Raw genomic sequence first — 19,031 nt, forward strand, 5'->3', positions numbered from 1 at the left:
TATGAGCTGGAAAACACAATGGGTCCACGGAAGTCTTATCTAGTACAGGTCCAAAGTTGATAACAATCCCATGGAGAATTAATCCCATGGAGAATTAGTGTTTTACACATGTTTTTCTCTCTGTAATAATTCGGTATGCTTATCCATAATGGCCGTCCGATCCAATACTTTTCGACGCTCTCAAGTAATTCTCCTTTCTTCTTTATTCTCTCCCTTTATCGTAGTAATCATCCCTCATGTAAGATACTGACTGCTCCAGAATTTCATTGGCTACAAAAACGGTCTTATCGTTTTCACTGTTGGAGGTGACTGGTCCGTTTGGGGCCAGGCGAAACCGGACGTGGTCGATTGTCTGAAACGGTGGCCATTTTAGCTTTCAAACTATGTGTTGGTTGATCGGCAATAACGCAGCCTGAGGCTGACAGACGAGGGCTAATAATAATAATAATATCTTAAAATGTATATAGCGCCTTTCAGGAGACCCAAGGCGCTTAACAGGAGGGGGCAGCTAAGGGTGGGGAACAGGGAACAGCCTAACAACAAAATAATAATCAAAAGGAAGGAAAAAGGGAAATCGGGCAGAGTCATTTACAAATTTGGTGAAGAGGTGGGTTTTGAGTTGGCATTTGAAGGAGTGCAGGGATGTAGCACTATGGCTGTTTGGAGGGAGTGAGTTCCAGAGGGTGGGTGCGGCCACAGAGAAGGCTCTGGGACCAACAGTCCGCATTTTGGTGGTGGGGATGGAGAGGAGACCGGAGTCAGAGGACTGCAGCCTCCGGGGCGGGATGGAGGTCAGCTAGGTACCGGGGGGGCAACGGAGTGAAGGGCTTTGACATCTGAAATTACATTTATTTTTCTTGATATATGAACTGGTATGACTGAATTTTTGTTGTTACATTTCTACAATTATTTGTTATATTGCCATAATTCTATTTGAATGAATTTGCGTTGTGAATTCACAGCATTGTCAGTATTGAGGTGGGGGAGCGCAGGACTTGCCGGCTCTAACACAGCAGGTGTAAACATCTCTCTCGAGTGCCCTTCTAATTGTCTATGGAGCAGTGGCCCCTGATTTGGTAGCAGCCCCTGATTTGGTAGCAGCCCATGATTTGACATCCTAGTTAGTTTTCAGAGTGCTGCTCTGTTCACAAATATTGATTGACCGCTTGGACTGTGCTGAGAAGATTCTTCCCAAAATCTGAACTATCCCTTTAGTTTAGTTTCACTTTATTGTCCACAGGGTGGACATTTTGTCTTTGGTCTCACCATAAATAAAACAATGACAATGACCGCAGACATTATACATACATCTATAATGGGGATGTGCAGAGAACGTAGGAATACATGTATACATCAACAAGGACCGTGTCTTAACGAGTGCACAATTCATTCAATGAATGAATTGGGAATGAAGGCGTAAAAATAAAAAATAAAATCTGTTTGCCCTAGGTAGTCTGTAACGACTACCGGAGGGCAACAGCTCAAACTCCCCATAGAGTGGGTGAGAGGGGTCACCCACTATCTTCCTAAGCACTTCGTTGTAGCCGATTGAATGATTGATTGAAAACTTTAACAGATTGCAGAAGGGGTACAATACAGTACGGCTCAATACACACAAGCCGTGCCAGTCCTGTTGCGTGCCACCGCTCTATTCAATGACTGAGCACTCACATTTGTGAACGCATAAACTACATCTTAAATTATGTGTCTAATAGGGCTGTCCCCGACTAAGGATTTGGATGGTCGACTATGATTGGCCAACATTTTCTGTTAGTCGACTATTGGTAGACAAAAAAAATATATATAATATTTTTAATTCTTAAAAAAAAAAGAAAAAAAAATGTATCATTCCATTTGGGCTGTGGGGGGTGCTTAAAGGGGAACTCCACTATTTTGGGAAATTAGCTTATTTAACATCTTCCCTGGAGTTAGACAAGAAGATACATACCTTTTTTGTCTCTGTGCGTGCATTTTAGCTTTGGGAATAGACGCTCCGTTAGCATAGCTTAGCTTCATCACTGGAAGTGAGGCAGGACAGTAGCCTTACAGTGCCTTACAGTGTATTGCAAGGTCTGACATTGACCAAATTTGATATGCATGACCTTGGTGGGCTCTAGGTCAACTCCTGAAAAGGGGGTCAATGGCAGACCTTGCAATCAAAAGTTAGGGGGCGCACTGAAATTATGGCAAGGGTTATTAGCCCCCTAACTTTTGATTGCAAAGTCTGACATTGACCCCCTTTGCAGGACTTGACCTAGAGGCCACCAAGGTCATGCATATCAAGTTTGGTCAATGTCAGACCTTGCAATACACTGTAAGGCACTGTAAGGCTACTGTCCTGCCTCACTTCCAGTGATGAAGCTAAGCTATGCTAACGGAGCGTCTATTCCCAAAGCTAAAATGCATGCACAGAGACAAAAAAGGTATGTATCTTCTTGTCTAACTCCAGGGAAGATGTTAAATAAGCTAATTTCCCAAAATAGTGGAGTTATCCTTTAATGTCTGAAGGAGTCGACTGAAGGCTTCTTGTCCTCTGCAAAAGCATGCAATTGGTCCACTGATGGATACATCTTGATATTTGTCTAGTCTAGTGTGTTCATTTAGATGGGTGAAATCCTCTTTCAGTGCCTCTGTGCCTGTTTTCGTAGGCGGTTAGCCACGCTTCTAGGCCTATTTTCTTTTGGAAAGAATGATGATAAAATAAAATAAAACATGTGTGGAGCATGTTAATCTGAGCTGTGTGGAGCATGTTAATCTGAGCTGTGTGGAGCATGTTAATCTGAGCTGTGTGGAGCATGTTAATCTGAGCTGTGTGGAGCATGTTAATCTGAGCTGTGTGGAGCATGTTAATCTGAGCTGTGTGGAGCATGTTAATCTGAGCTGTGTGGAGCATGTTAATCTGAGCTGTGTGGAGCATGTTAATCTGAGCTGTGTGGAGCATGTTAATATGAGTTGTGTGGAGCATGTTAATCTGAGCTGTGTTGAGCATGTTAATCTGAGCTGTGTGGAGCATGTTAATATGCGTTGTGTGTTGAGCATGTTAATCTGAGCTGTGTGGAGCATGTTAATCTGAGTTGTGTGTGGAGCATGTTAATCTGAGTTGTGTGGAGCATGTTAATCTGAGCTGTGTGGAGCATGTTAATCTGAGTTGTGTGTGGAGCATGTTAATCTGAGTTGTGTGGAGCATGTTAATCTGAGCTGTACGTGGAGCATGTAAATGGTAAATGGCTGCTTTTATTTTTTTAATATAGCGATTTTATCCAAAGCGCTTTACAATTTGTTCCTCACATTTGACCCATTCACTCACACACATTCACACTGACGGTGGAGGCAACCATGCAAGGTGCCAACCTGCTCATCGGGAGCAATTAGGGGTCAAGTGTCTTGCTCAAGGATGCATCGACACGCTGCCCGGGAGGAGCGGGAATCGAACCGGGAACCTCCGGATTGCCAGACGACTGCTAATTAATCTGAGCTGTACCAATGGTGGAGACTAACCGTCCAGCTAGCTAGGGAGAGAAGGAGCTCAGTCGGAGGACTGCAGTGAGCAGCCAGCTCGGGCCTTTCGGTCATGGAGTTCAGGTTTTAATGGCGGTAACACTAGATGTCTTCTCGATGGGGCAATATGTTGGTTTTGAAGTGGCAAGACTCCAGACTTTATGCCTAATGACATCACTAGTTCTGAGCCCGACTTCTTTGGCTTCGGGAGAGACTGGGTGGGAATCGCCAGAGACCTCACGATACGATACTATCGCGATACTTGCGTCACGATACGATAGTATTGTGATGCTAAATATATCGCAATACGCTGAGTATTGCGGAATATATATATTTTTTAGCAAATTTTTTTTATTACCTTTTTTCAACTGCAAATTAAAACTGTCAACATGTTTTATCTAATAAAATAAAGTTCAGTCTGTTCATCTCACTTCAATAATTTTTATTGCAGAACATGGTATTTTCTCAAGCAGACAGATGTAAACACTGTAATCTCTGTTGCATGTACCTGACAAACTGAACTGTTTGTATTAGTCATATTCCAACTTAACTGAATGAACATGTGTGTGGATTACTGCACTATTACAGGTATTGAAATGAACAATGCAACTTCCTTATACAATTTTTTTTTTTTTTTTTAGGAATAATTAAATATCGAACTTGGCGTCCCTGTATCGATACAGTATCGCCACGCAAAGTATCGCGATACTACTACGTCGTATCGATTTTCCCCCCACCCTAGTAGCTCCATGTTCACAAATATTGATTGAACGTTTGAAACTAATGTCTTATGGCCAAATCCCACAAGCGTCTGCGTCCACTTCCTGGCGTTCACTAACGCTCTCTCTATATTATATTCTGCGTGATCACTGTCTTTGGCCAAGTGAGGGTGGCTGGCTCACTCGTGCCTCCCTCTTCTTTTAGTTTATTTAGAAAGAACAAATACAAAAATGTTGAGAGGCAGGAGACCCAAACGGGGGCCGATACGAGGCCTCCACTTGACTCAAAAATACATTAAACAAAAACATGTTTATTATTGCATATTGAAGACGATGGAAAAAACCTGTAAGAATCCCAGAGGGAAGGGACGGAAAGAAACGCTGAGGGAACGTAGATACAAAAAAAACATTTTCTATCTACGTTTGACATTGGTATACCATTGTTTTTTTATTGGAAGTTTCAGTTCTTCAATCTAACATTTTTCGAACTTTTTTTTTTCTTTTTCTGCATACATATACAAGAGGGGACATCGAAACGACGACAATAATAATATACAAGATTCAGTCAAATAAAATAGTTAGTACATACATATAAAACGGGCATCAAAATAATAATGCATTAAATAAAATGGACTATAGAGAGATGGAGACGAGAGAAGGAAGCTGACATTGGTCAATTATGAACATACAGAGACTGCTTTTGTAAACATTTGTGTTCTGCCTGGTGTTCTGCCTGGTGTTCTGGTGTTCTGCCTGGTGTTCTGCCTGGTGTTCTGGTGTTCTGCCTGGTGTTCTGCCTGGTGTTCTGGTATTCTGCCTGGTGTTCTGGTGTTCTGCCTGGTGTTCTGGTATTCTGCCTGCATGGTGTTCTGCCTGCTGTTCTGGTGTTCTGGTGTTCTGCCTGCTGTTCTGGTGTTCTGCCTGCTGTTCTGGTGTTCTGTCTGGTGTTCTGGTGTTCTGCCTGGTGTTCTGGTGTTCTGCCTGCTGTTCTGGTGTTCTGCCTGCTGTTCTGGTGTTCTGGTGTTCTGTCTGGTGTTCTGCCTGCTGTTTTGGTGTTCTGCCTGGTGTTCTGCCTGGTGTTCTGCCTGGTGTTCTGCCTGGTGTTCTGGTGTTCTGGACCTGGTGTTCTGCCTGGTGTTCTGGTGTTCTGCCTGGTGTTCTGCCTGGTGTTCTGCCTGGTGTTCTGCCTGGTGTTCTGGTGTTCTGCCTGGTGTTCTGCCTGGTGTTCTGCCTGGTGTTCTGCCTGGTGTTCTGGTGTTCTGCCTGGTGTTCTGCCTGGTGTTCTGCCTGGTGTTCTGGTGTTCTGCCTGGTGTTCTGCCTGGTGTTCTGCCTGGTGTTCTAGTGTTCTGCCTGGTGTTCTGCCTGTGAACCTGTGACTTCATCTGGAAATCATTGAAGGGTTTGGGAACGGACTCTGGGACAGATACTTAAAAATAAAAGTGCACATTTGAACGCATAGATAGTAGATGGTAGCATGGTAGATGGTAGCATGGTAGTATAGACATAGTAGATAGTAGTTTAGGTTTACTTTATTTGTTCAAGGAGGACAGCGTACATTAATAAAACATTTTACAATTATTTTGAGTAAATTTTCATAACTCGATAATTTGCTGTGTAATTAATCTAATTAATGCGATAAACTGACAGCCCTAGTATATACATAGTAGATAGTAGTATAGGGAGGTGTAGTGGTTACGTCATTGCTGTTTCCCGCGCGGTCCACCCATCTTCCTCTTCCTCACAGTACAGTACTACTATCATGACCATCTTCCTCACAGTGCTACTATCATGACCATCTTCCTCTTCCTCACAGTGCTACTATCATGACCATCTTCCTCTTCCTCACAGTACTACTATCATGACCATCTTCCTCTTCCTCACAGTGCTACTATCATGACCATCTTCCTCTTCCTCACAGGAGTACTACAGACGGATGGAGGCCAAGCAGGCCGAAGAGGAGCTGGTCATCAGGAGCAAGCGCGAGCCTCCCAAGCTCACCACGCCCTACGTCACCAAGACGGACTCCTACACACCAGGCTGGTTTCATCATCATTCACCTGATTGATTGATTGATTGAAAACTTTATTAACAGATTGCAGAATGGGTACAGTACAGCTCAATACATACAATTGTTAAGGGGATGCAGACCAGAGAAAGACTTTCATCTTGTTTACATCAGGGTCCCCCATTTTCAATTAATCGTAACATATATGACACACACGACATACAGATAGACAGTACTGCTACATCTTTTTTTTTTTTGATCCACTTTTTTCTCCCATTTTTCCATATTTTCTCCCATCCCAATTTCGTATCATCCAATTCAACCCTCCCCTGTCACGAACGCTGTTTCTTGCCTCCCACAAGCCGGCTGCAATGTGGACTAAGTCATACATAGCACAAGTCCCCTCCGGTACTTGAGGTAACAGCAGTCGCATCTTTTCACCTGCGCAGCTCGATCTCTCAGTGGCGAGGAGTAACACGTGGGAGGCTCACGCTGCCCCCGACACTTCCTGAGTCTACTGCGCAGGCGCACCAACCAACCTGTAGGAGTCGCTTGTTCACAACGTTCGATCCCCACCCTTCAGTTTTCCCTCCCCGTAATACGGCCAATGTGTATTACTGCGGACGACCAGCCAAACTGAAAAACAATGTGGAGAGCTGGATTCGAACACGTGAATCCTAGCGTCTCCACACTGGTGGCGAGTGACTTGTCCACTACACCACCTAGCCGCCCCTACAGTACTGCTACATCTATACATTTATGACATACCAGATTTGCAAATACAGTACTGTTTGTGATACAAAAAGAGTCCAGAAAAAAAAGAGTATATACATTTGACGTAGAAACTGTACATCGGAGGAGGTTGGGTAGGTGGGGGGGACGGGGGGGACTGTACATTGGGGGTTGGGTAGGGGGGGGGGGAGGTTGGTTAGGAGGGGTGGGTGGGGGACACTGTACAACTGTACAAACAAAACTGTACATTGGAATATTGACAAGACCATACTTGGTAATTTACTGTACATTGGAGGGGGTTGTGTTGGGACATTTACAGGGGCCAGTTTCGAATTGCAGTCTCCCGTAGGTGTTTTTTGAGTGTTTTTGAAAGTGGGTAGTGATTCACATTCCTTTACAGCTTTGGGTAGGGCGTTCCACATTGATGTGGCATAATTGCGAACGTGTTTAGTCCCTTGTTTGAGCCGAATCTGGGTTTAACATGATTTGTGGAGCTCCCTCTGGTGTTGTGATCGTGGTATTCACTGACCTTTGGGAAGTATTTTGACATGTACATGGGTACCTTGGTCGTGTAGTGTATCTTGTAGACCAGGCCCATTGCAAGTTGCTGTACTCTGTCGTCTACTCTAAGCCATCCTAGGTTGTCAAAGTGGGCAGGGGTGAGGTGGGTTCTAGGAGTAAGGTCAAGCAGTAGTCTGACCAGTTTGTTTTGAGATGTTTGTAATTTTGTTTTTAGCGCCTTTGAGGTGCTTTGGTACCATGAGGTGCAAGCATAGTTGTTACGAAGGATCAGATTAAACCGAATATATATATTTATTTATGGATATATATTGAATAGTATTTGTATATCGTTTGATATCCCTTGTATATTCCTTGTACATATACACGGAATATCCCTTTAGCCTACTATAGCCCATAATAGTTCATTCTCTTATTGGACAAGGACCTGGCGCCAGGGGACAAGCCCCTTGGAGCCAAGTTCAATGGTACCGACGAGACATGTCTCTACTAGCCCCGGCTCTGCGCAGGAATACGGCTACCGAAAGGAGAGTGGCACTATTTGTTCACCGTGCATATAAATATGGCGCAAGTAAATGTAGAAGACCCTTAGTCCTTTACCCTTCTACCCAACTAAGTAACAGAACGTGAAGCCTCACCCACGATACCGCGTGCGGTGTAGTATGGCCTGTTTGGCCTTAGAATAGCATCGAGACCTCGTGCGAATTAATAACTGAATTGTCAGTTTGGCACTGTACCGTCGAGTGCGACGTATTTCTATTAAGTAATAATAGTCTATCGTGTATGGTGCATCGTGCGGTTAGAGTTCTAAAGTGACCAGCATCTCCAACGCTTCCTCGTGTTATCTAGAGTCTTATCCAGGCTGGGGCCGACCACACATGGCGCTTTCTTCCGAGGAGATCTAGACGAGGACCGAGGGACATGTACACTGGCTTACCTACCCGACGACTGCTGAGCCCTATGCGGCTGGAATATATTTGCTTTGGTACTGTGATTTGTGGAGCGGATAATCGCCGACGCCTGTGAGTGTTGGATTTACCCCCGAGAGGAGTTAAGTTGAGTCGGCGCTCAGAGACTGAGGTCGCCTAGCTTCTTCTTCACTGTGGAGCTACAGCCTACAAGAGAACCAAGGTGTATTCATCTGCGGATCAAGAGTCTACTGCACTGTCTTCTGTACTTGAAGTCTCCCTAGATATCGTTGACCAGACGGTCTACTACCGACGGCTCTCCTACCCCCCCTACCGGCCTACAACCGGGAGGACCCCTTCCAGAATATCCTGCTATATCATTAAGAGTACCATAGATCTAATTCCCTAAGAGCCAGGTTGTATACTTGCTTCCTGCGTAACCAGAGATTGGACATTCAGTGTTGATTTGCCTACGAGTACTCATTTGCCTTACAAGTGCATTCAAATCATAAATGTAATAGTAACTATTATATGTACCTTTTGCTATATATTAAATATTTGATTATTACCTTTGTGTGGACCCGATTTCATTGTGGGAAAGTGTTCATCATATTTAGATATCGTGTACTGTATGGCCAGTAGTTAAAGTACATAAAGCGGTAGTGGTTTAATGATACCATACTTATCAATACAGTCAGGGAATTGTACCCCTCAGTTACAATAGTCGTAGTACCCTTGAATGAGTGCTCCTGCCAGAGTCTTCAGGGTATTCTTGTTTACCAGTGAGGAGATCCGGTACAAGAATCCAGTTCGTTGGTTGACTTTTTTGGATTACTTGGATGCCATTTTGTCACAGGAAAGATTTGCCTCTAGGATGGAACCCAGGTAGGTAATATCTTCTTTCCTTGTGACAATATTGTCACCCACTGTAACTGAGAAGCCGTCGGTCTTGCTGAGTTTGTTATTTGAACCGAAGAGAATGGACTCTGTTTTGCCCATGTGTAATGATAGTTTATCAGCGAGCCATATGCAGATTTTGCCTAGTTCTGAGCTGAGGGTTTTTTCAACCTGTAACTTGTTCTTGTCAGAGACCAGCAGGGCTGAGTCGTCCGCAAACAGGAACAAGTTGCAGTCACAAGCTGACGACATGTCATTTGCATAAATTAGGAACAGTAGCGGACCTATTCACCGCCAAGAAGCCTGGTTGTTTCTCCCACTTGCTCAGAGCTTTTTATCCAAAGCGACTTACAGAACAAACCAGCAGGGGGACACCTCCGCTGGCTAAGGGTCTCTGTGGTGTTGTTCCTCTAGCAGTGGCCAACTACAGATGTACTGTATCTTCTCGTGGTTTACTGAAGTATCACAAAAGTATTGACTATCGTCTCGGTGGTTTACTGAAGTATCACTAAAGTATTTACTGTATCGTCTCAAGTGGTTTACTGAAGTATCACTAAAGTATTGACTGGTTCGTCTCAGTGGTTTACTGAAATATTTACTGTATCGTCTCTGTGGTTTACTGAAGTATCACTAAAGTATGTACTGTATCGTCCCGGTGGTTTACTGAAGTATCGCTAAAGTATTTACTGTATCGTCTCAGTGGTTTACTGAAATATTTACTGTATCGTCTCAGTGGTTTACTGAAGTATGTACTGTATCGTCTCAGTGGTTTACTGAAGTATCACTAAAGTATGTGTGGGTCATCAAAGAGAAGTCGCCTATTCTCGGTCCTTGCCCCACAATGGTGGAACGAACTTCCCACCACAGTTGGGTCAGCCGAAACCCGTCCAATCTTTCGCCGTCAACTAAAGACACACTTCTTCAATCATTATCTGAAAAAAATATCTAACCTTACTGTCATGCACATGTCCTAATATACTAACCTACACAGTACTGTAGCACTCAACACTTTGATGAACATTGTTACTCAGCTGATAGAGTTGTACCCTTCCTGCTGTCTTGTTGTACAAAACTTGTAAGTCGCTTTGGATAAAAGCGTCGGCTAAATGACTAAATGACTAAATGTAATGTATGTACTGTATCTTCAGTGGTCCACATCGAAGGCTCTCTGGGCCAGGTTGCCGTGTCGACCTGCTACTCTCCTCGCCGGGCCATCGGAGCCGTCCACGCAACACAAGCCCAGTGTCCACATGAGGTGAGGAGTGCTTTACTGACCACCGAGTTCACTTTATTATCATGACTTCACCCTTTCCTTGGTCAGCAAACCTCTTCTAACTCTACACCACAGGAGCATAAAGACGTCCGACAGCAGCGATTGGAGGTCCTGAAGAAAATTGAAAAGGTAAAATGTCTTCCTCATCGTAACTCTTCCATCGCCACGTCTGTTTCAACCTCAGTTGTTGTTATCCAAGTCTCATGTTGTCTTGTAGACATAGTAGCATAGTAGATGGTAGATACTAGTAGTATAGACATGGTAGCATAGTAGATAGTAGCATAGTAGATGGTAGTATAGACATAGTAGTAGCATAGTAGTAGTATAGATGTAGTAGCATAGTACATAATACATTGGTTGTATTGTCCTTCCAGTTGTTTGTGGTGCTGTTGGAGGTGGAGGAGGCAGAGAGGATGAAGAGCACTGCTATCCTGGAGGCAGAGGAGCGGAGGCTGATGAAGAAGAGCCAGAGGAAGGTGGAGCTCATCTACTCCCAGCTGCAGCACCCTGAGCCCCTGTGAGTTCATCATCATCTTGGCTGAAAGCCAGTGTCTGGGTTGGAGTTCCTGGGGGGATATTGTCACCATACATGCGCCATAATTAGGGATGTCCGATATTATCGGCCGATATTGGCATTAAAATGTGATATCGGAAAGTATCGTTTAAAAAAAAAAAAATATATATATATAGGCCTATATATATTTTTCTTTACATTTCTATAACCTTTATTTACCCAGGGAAGCAAGTAAGAACAAATTCTGATTTAATTTATTGTCAAAAGTATGCATAATGTTGTGTTAATTCCACAACAAGAGATGTAATGTTAATTACCTGAAATTATTCCGTTTTTGGGGGGGGAGACCCTGCATATATCTGTATCGGTTGATATCGGTATCGGAACTTAAGAGTTGGACAATATCGGTATATCGGTATCGGTAAAAAAGCCTATCAAGCATCCCTAGCCATAATATGACAATATAGCTTTTTTTTCATTCATACACGGAACAAGAAATCACAATACAATAACAACATTAACCCATTCTCCGCCAATCACGTGTTAAGGCGGGTTTCTCCGCCATGCGTTGTCTGCCAATCACGCCGTAAGGCGTGTTTGAGATCAATATTTCATATTTTCGTCATGGTATTCATATTTCACCCACAGAGTCTTGGCTGATGCTGTCTGAGCCAGCACAACTCTGCAACGCTTCAATACTGCCACCTGGTGGCCAATCGGCGAGTTGCCAAACCGGAAGTGCCCGTTGGAGCTCGGTCCGTCCCCTAATTTCGTCCGGCCACTCGTTTATCGTCCCGGGGCTCAATACAGACACCGTGGATATGGATCTTTGCCATAACTCAATAATCAACATGATTTGGACGTGTATTAGTAATATACAAACCGGAAATGGATCGCATCGATCAACATCACATAATTGGGATCTGTTTGCTCCACCCTCATCGCCCAACGCTACGAGGAGACTGACGTGAGTTTCAGCGTTTTTCTTTATCATCTTCGATACAAACTGCTCTGATCAATATATCACCCATACTACATAAATCATTTAACGTTGGTCATTGAATTATAAACGACCCCCCCCCCCCCCCCCCCCCTCCTTTCACCCGCAGATGATCAGTTATGACGTTTAGGACCATGTACAGTTGAAATTCTTTATATAGCATGGATCGGTATCAAACTGCATTTGATAATCTAATATATGAATTTATGCCTATATCTCACGTTCTATGAAATACTGCAGAAAACGATAAAAACATATTTATACTCTAGACAGTATTTTAGTATGAATGTGTGAATGAAAAAGTAAAACGTTCCTATATCCTGAACGATAGATAATTGATGTTGAATGGGCCATAGTAATGTCAATTTAGCAATACAATTTAAAAAGTTATAGCCCTGCAAAGAAGGTGAACATCTCCATAGACAAATAGCGCTGGCAGAGGATGGTTTAGGATGATCAAAGTGGTGGCAGAGAATGGGTTAACAACAATGACAGTGAAAATAATAAAAACTGAATATAGACTAAAATAATATAGCTATTGTTGTTGTCTGAAGTATTGTGATTCAACCCTGCACTCTATATATTGGTGTATCACTTCTCTTTGATTTGACAACAGTAAAAAAATGATATAAAAACAAGATTTTAAATGTAAAATCGTTCTCCCCGTGCATTGATTAGAGACCGATGTGTATTTGCTAAGTATAAAGATCTCTTGGATTAGATGGCAGGTATTGAACATAATGTTTAGATCTCTTGGATTAGAGGGCAGGTCCTGAACATAATGTTTAGATCTCTTGGATTAGAGGGCAGGTCTTGGAACATAATGTTTAGATCTCTTGGATTAGAGGGCAGGTCTTGAACATAATGTTTAGATCTCTTGGATTAGCACAGTTTAGTATAATATTGCAGTTTAGCATAACAGGATAATATAGCATAGCATTACAGTATAGGCTAGTAGGAGTATAGTATATAGCAGGGGTCGGCAACCTGTGGCTCCGAGCCTGCATGCGGATCTTTAGCCAATCGATGTCATACTGTGACACTGAAATGAAAAAATATTTCATCAACAAAGATATTTAGTCAACAAAAATATTTCATCAACTAAAATATACAGTACGTCACACCCCGCGCCTCTCCCTGCCGTCTGCCGTTAATTTGCTTTCACGACTAACGATGCAGGCTTACCTGTGTGCCTGATATGTGGTGCGAAATTTGGGAACAACGAAAAATGTACTTATTTTATAGATTTTCCACAAATAAGGGAAGGACTCTAATAGAGCTGCATAGTTCAGGGTTTTATTTCAAAGTCGGTCTACAGACACCAGTGTTTTGTCTCCTCTTCTGTGTTTTATTTAAAAATGAGTCTACACAGCCAGTATTTTTTTCTCCTCTTCATAGGAGTTTGAGGTTTTCCTTTGTTATAACGGGTAAAAACGGCAATAAAAAGTCAAACATTTTTGTTGCTTTATAATCCCATTAATGCAACAAACTGTGTGCTATAAGTATAAAGTATAATAAATCTCAAATTACTTTGGGTATGCAATCGTCAGGCGTTTTATGCTAAATGTGGGGTATGCTTGGGGATATATAAAACGTTATACACTTATCTTCATTTTAAGGGTAAATAGGTTGTGCGGCTCCCTGAGCATTTTATTTTGTGGGACGGGGGAAAAGTGGCTCTTTTGATAGTAAAGGTTGCTGACCCCTGGTATATAGCAGCGTAACATAGAATAATAATATATACAAATATTGTATAATACTGTGTACTAATATAGTGTAGTATAATAGTATGATTTAGTTATATCATAATAAAATAAAAATAGTACAATTTATATATTATAATATAGAATAATACATTATATAGATAAATGTGTGTATAAATCAATGAACCTAAATATGCAATTTAACTGATAGATACACAACATTTATTTATTTATGTTAATTTAATTGCGTTTCCATTTCTGCAAAATAAGTACCGGTATGTACATTGTTTGGTAAACATCGCAATTAGTCTGTGTAGGGGGCAGGTACAAATAAGAATTTTCTGAATTTAGTGGAGCATATTAATATGTACTGTTAGGACTGTAATAATTCCATGTACGAATAAATAAAATGATGATGATGATTAGATGGCAGGGTTTGAACAGACGCTCTATGGTTTGTATGCAGTGTTATGACGATGTAACGCCGTTTCAATAGAGAGTCGGGGGAGGAGTTCCTGCCATGTCTGCTGGTCTCTAAAGGGAAGAGGCTCCTGGCGCGACTCATCCCCTTCCTGGACCACGAGTGCGGCCTGAACATCCTGCACGTGGTGACCTCTCACCTGCCCATGCTGATGAGCAGAGACGTGGACGAGGTAGGGAGCGATCGCTGACTAGTACTCTTTGATTCAACTGTGAGAGAACTACTTTTTTTTTTAATTGTAAATTCTAATGTCCCCCGTCTTCACTTCTTCTTCTTCTCCACCGCTCGTCAGTCCCTTCCGGTCCTCTACCCGTCTCTCCGGACTCTGATTGGAGGACTGAGCTTCAATCAACTCATCCGGTTCCTCAAACACCTGACGGTGACCGAGCCGGACTCCAGGGACAGCAGGTGTCTCTCGCTGGCGTGTCAGAACAAGGTGCGCCCCGCCGCCTCACTGGTGGTTTTCCTCTAGTCTCTTGAGTTGGTCTTTCTCCCCCCCCTGCTGTGTGACTATTAGTGTTGCATTGAATGAGTTGGTCTTTCTTCCCCCTGCTGTGTGACTATTAGTGTTGCACTGAATGAGTTGGTCTTTCTTCCCCCCCTGCTGTGTGACTATTAGTGTTGCACTGAATGAGTTGGTCTTTCTTCCCCCCCTGCTGTGTGACTATTAGTGTTGCACTGAATGAGTTGGTCTTTCTTCCCCCTGCTGTGTGACTATTAGTGTTGCATTGAATGAGTTGGTCTTTCTTTCCCCTGCTGTGTGACTATTAGTGTTGCACTGAATGAGTTGGTCTTTCTTTCCCCTGCTGTGTGACTATTAGTGTTGCACTGCATGAGTTGGTCTTTCTTCCCCCTGCTCTGTGACTATTAGTGTTGCACTGAATGAGTTGGTCTTTCTTCCCCCTGCTGTGTGACTATTAGTGTTGCATTGAATGAGTTGGTCTTTCTTTCCCCCTGCTGTGTGACTATTAGTGTTGCACTGAATGAGTTGGTCTTTCTTTCCCCTGCTGTGTGACTATTAGTGTTGCACTGAATGAGTTGGTCTTTCTTCCCCCCTGCTGTGTGACTATTAGTGTTGCATTGAATGAGTTGGTATTTCTTTCCCCCTGCTGTGTGACTATTAGTGTTGCACTGAATGAGTTGGTCTTTCTTTCCCCTGCTGTGTGACTATTAGTGTTACACTGAATGAGTTGGTCTTTCTTTCCCCCTGCTGTGTGACTATTAGTGTTGCACTGAATGAGTTGGTCTTTCTTTCCCCTGCTGTGTGACTATTAGTGTTACACTGAATGAGTTGGTATTTCTTCCCCCCTGCTGTGTGACTATTAGTGTTGCACTGAATGAGTTGGTCTTTCTTCCCCCCTGCTGTGTGACTATTAGTGTTGCATTGAATGAGTTGGTATTTCTTTCCCCCTGCTGTGTGACTATTAGTGTTGCACTGAATGAGTTGGTCTTTCTTTCCCCTGCTGTGTGACTATTAGTGTTACACTGAATGAGTTGGTCTTTCTTTCCCCCTGCTGTGCAAGTTATATAACAACTTTTATTATTATTCTTTTTATTCTTTTTTTGATCTACTTTTTCTCCCCATTTTCTATTTTTCTCCCATCCCAATTTCGTATTATCCAATTCTACCCTCCCCTGTCTCGAACATTGTTAGGCCATGCCTCCCACTGGTCGGCTGCAATGTGGACGAAGCCTTGCATCACGTGTCCCCTCCGGTACACGAGGAGGCAGCTGTCTCATCTTTTCACCTGTACAGCGCAATCTCTCAGCGGCGAGGAGTAACGCGTGGGAGGCTCACGCTGCCCCCGTTGCTTCCTGATTCTGCTGTGCAGGCCCACCAACCGACCTGTAGGAGTCGCTGTCCACAACGTCCGATCCCCACCCACCGGCTTTCCCACCCCCTAATACTGCCAATTGTATTAGTATGAACGACCAGCCAAGCCGGAAGCAACGCTGAGAGCTGGGCTCGAACCCAGCATCTCCTGTGTTAGTGGCGAGCGCCTTGCCCACTGCGCCACTTAGCCGCCCTATAACAACTTCAAAGTGCTTTACAATTTGTTCCTCACATTTCACCCACACATTCACACACCGATGGCGGAGGCGACCATGCAAGGTGCCGACCTGCACATCGGGAGCAGTTAAGGAGTTAAGTGTCTTGCTCAAGGACAGAGCCACTGCGAGCCACTGCCCCCCGTGTGACCATTAGTGTTGCACTGACTGAATGAGTTGGTCTTTCTCCCCCCCTGCTGTTCAGTTTGGGCTGTCCTTACTCTACGCCCTCCTGTCCCAAGGAGAGAAGCTGCTGTCCTCGGACGTCCCGCTGGAGCCCGGCATCGGGGACTTTGAGACCTGGTGAGAATCTCCAGCAACACATGTGACTGTTGTGTTAGATGTAGGGTTGGGCCATATATATTTTATGTTTTTATTATTTAAACAAATGTATGTTTATTTTGCAGCAATTCTTTTTCGTTGCCGCCATCTTTAGTGTTACAGCCCATCACACTCCAGTTCTCTGGCTGCAGCTGGTTTAAAAGCGAAAGTACCAAAAAAAAAGTGCCTGTGGCTCCGGGGGAGTTGGACAGTTCTTGCTCTGCTCGTTTCTTTTCTATCTTTTGGCGCTTTTTTGGTGGACAAACCACCGCACACATGCACCGTAACTCGCGACTGGAGACTAGCTCTGCTAGCACACATAGCCTACTGTGTACAGACTGTTTCAAACTATTTTAAATTAGAAAGCAAACAAAATAAATGGACAAGAGAAAAAAATATCTCAATTTGGTCAGTATTGTCATTTGGACAAGCAACGCCATTACTTTAGGTTGCAGGCAAGACAGACAAATCTGTCCACTGTCTCTGGTTTTAAAGCTGCCCTGTTGCAGGTCACCGTTATTGAAAATAAGAACTTCTTAACTAACCTGCCTATACAAATAAAGTTTCGATGATGATGTCACAATAAAAAAAAGAAAATGTATCGATTTATTATCTACTGTCGTCAGTTTCCTTATGTCGTCAGTTTCCTAACGTGTGGCCTCTCCTCCTCCGGTCTCTAGGACGGACACCATCTTCCAGGTGGCGTGGCAGCTGTCCCAGAGCTCCCTGGTGGAGCCCCTCCTCCTGCCCCCCAACCTGCTCACGCTGTTCTGCCGCTACCTGGACAAGCGCACGGTCCACAAGCTGAAGAGCAACATCGAGTGAGTCCTCAGTCAGTCATCTCACCATTTGAGATTGGATACAAACTGTTTTATATATGTGTGTGTGTATATATATATGTAACTGATGGTATAGTGAAGCGCAGTCACGAAGGGCTTGGGTGAGTAGCGGTGCTATGGGTTAAACTCGCTCTCATCCTCAATAGACACATAGACACGTTACAAAGCAGTGAATTCACCTCTTGGTATAGCGGTCTGTGCTGTTGTCCGCGGCGTGTGAGACCAGGGTTCGAAACTCCCTTGGGGCATCGAAGTTTAAGGTGACGATGTCACAACCGTTACATATATATATACAGGGGTGTAAAAAGTACCCAGAAATTATACTTAAGTGAAAGTATGGGTATCGTCTCAAAATCGTACCCAAGTAAAAGTCAAGAGTATCTGGCTAAAAACACACTTGAGTCAAAGTTTCTACTTTTTCCATTGATGGGGATTTGATTGGCTAAATAAACGTTAACGTTAGTTCGGCCAGAGAAACAAAATATACTAATTAAAATGGTTGGACCCGTGAGATTTGTAGGTCTGCATTTTAAATGTAAGCAGTAAAAATTAGTTTTTTTTTCTCTGAAATGTAATTGAGTAAAAGTACAAGTATACAAACCTAATAATACTCAAGTAAAGTACAAATCCCCAAAAACAGTACTTAAGTATTGTAACGAAGTACAATTACTCGAGTACTTTACACCCCTGTGTGTGTGTGTATATATATATATATGTGTATGTATTAGGGCTGACCCCGATTAGTCGAATGCAAAAATATTAGGGCTGTCAGTTTATCGCGTTAATTAGATTAATTAATTACACAGCAAATTATCGCGTTATGAAAATTAACTCAAAATGAATTACAAAAAAAAATACAAAAAATTTTTATAATTTTTTTTTTGTATCATTCATTCCATAAGAATGTATACACATTTACAGACTTTCTTTTAATATGGTCCATTTGCATGTGCTTGGCATCTGATTCTAGGGACATCTATGGATCTCAGGGAATGTATTCCCAGTGTCAGAAATACTGTGGGCTAGATCCACAAAGAATGGATTGCACGGTGCAAGGTGCACCCTTACTTACAATTCATTATGAATTGAAAATGGGGGACCCTGATGTAAACAAGACGAAAGTCTTTCTCTGGTCTGCACCCCCTTAACAATTGTGTGTATTGAGCCGTACTGTATTGTACCCATTCTGCAATCTGTTAATAACATTTTCATTCAATCAATCAATCTGCGCGGTGATTGATTGAATGAACATTTTATTTTGAGTCAATTGTAATGAACCAAATGAGAATATCAATACATTTTTTTTTAATCTTTGACTGTGAATAACACCATGCTCAAATTGACCAGACCTGAAAAATCTAAGCAAATTAATAGATGGAAGACGATTAAACAGAAGGTTTTGTAGATGCAGTACTGAATTCTGCCATCTGGACACATGCAATTTGAAATATGATTATAGAATATCAGGCATAAAATGGTTATGCGATTAAAATGCGATTAATTAGATTAATTAATTACAAATCCTGTAATTAATTAGATAAAAAAAATGTAATCGCCTGACAGCACTAAAAA

At 42.8% G+C, this 19,031-nt stretch overlaps 1 protein-coding gene across 1 annotated transcript in view; it reads left to right on the top strand.

Annotated features, from left to right (window-relative positions):
- The window catches only part of patl2 (PAT1 homolog 2), a gene marked incomplete at both ends in the record, with an annotated part of 38,432 nt that extends 20,987 nt beyond the window's left edge, over window positions 1–17,445 (top strand). The window contains 8 exons of the mRNA XM_084322925.1: window positions 6,137–6,254; window positions 10,428–10,534; window positions 10,628–10,681; window positions 10,927–11,069; window positions 14,266–14,422; window positions 14,543–14,686; window positions 16,505–16,602; window positions 17,301–17,445. Coding sequence (XP_084179051.1) covers window positions 6,137–6,254; window positions 10,428–10,534; window positions 10,628–10,681; window positions 10,927–11,069; window positions 14,266–14,422; window positions 14,543–14,686; window positions 16,505–16,602; window positions 17,301–17,445 — 966 coding nt within the window. The remainder of the gene's footprint in view (window positions 1–6,136; window positions 6,255–10,427; window positions 10,535–10,627; window positions 10,682–10,926; window positions 11,070–14,265; window positions 14,423–14,542; window positions 14,687–16,504; window positions 16,603–17,300) is intronic.
- Between the last annotated feature and the right edge of the window lie 1,586 nt (window positions 17,446–19,031).

The sequence above is a fragment of the Notolepis coatsorum genome, assembly GCF_963971535.1.
Source record: "Notolepis coatsorum genome assembly, chromosome: 10".
Classification (NCBI taxonomy): Eukaryota; Metazoa; Chordata; class Actinopteri; order Aulopiformes; family Paralepididae; genus Notolepis; species Notolepis coatsorum.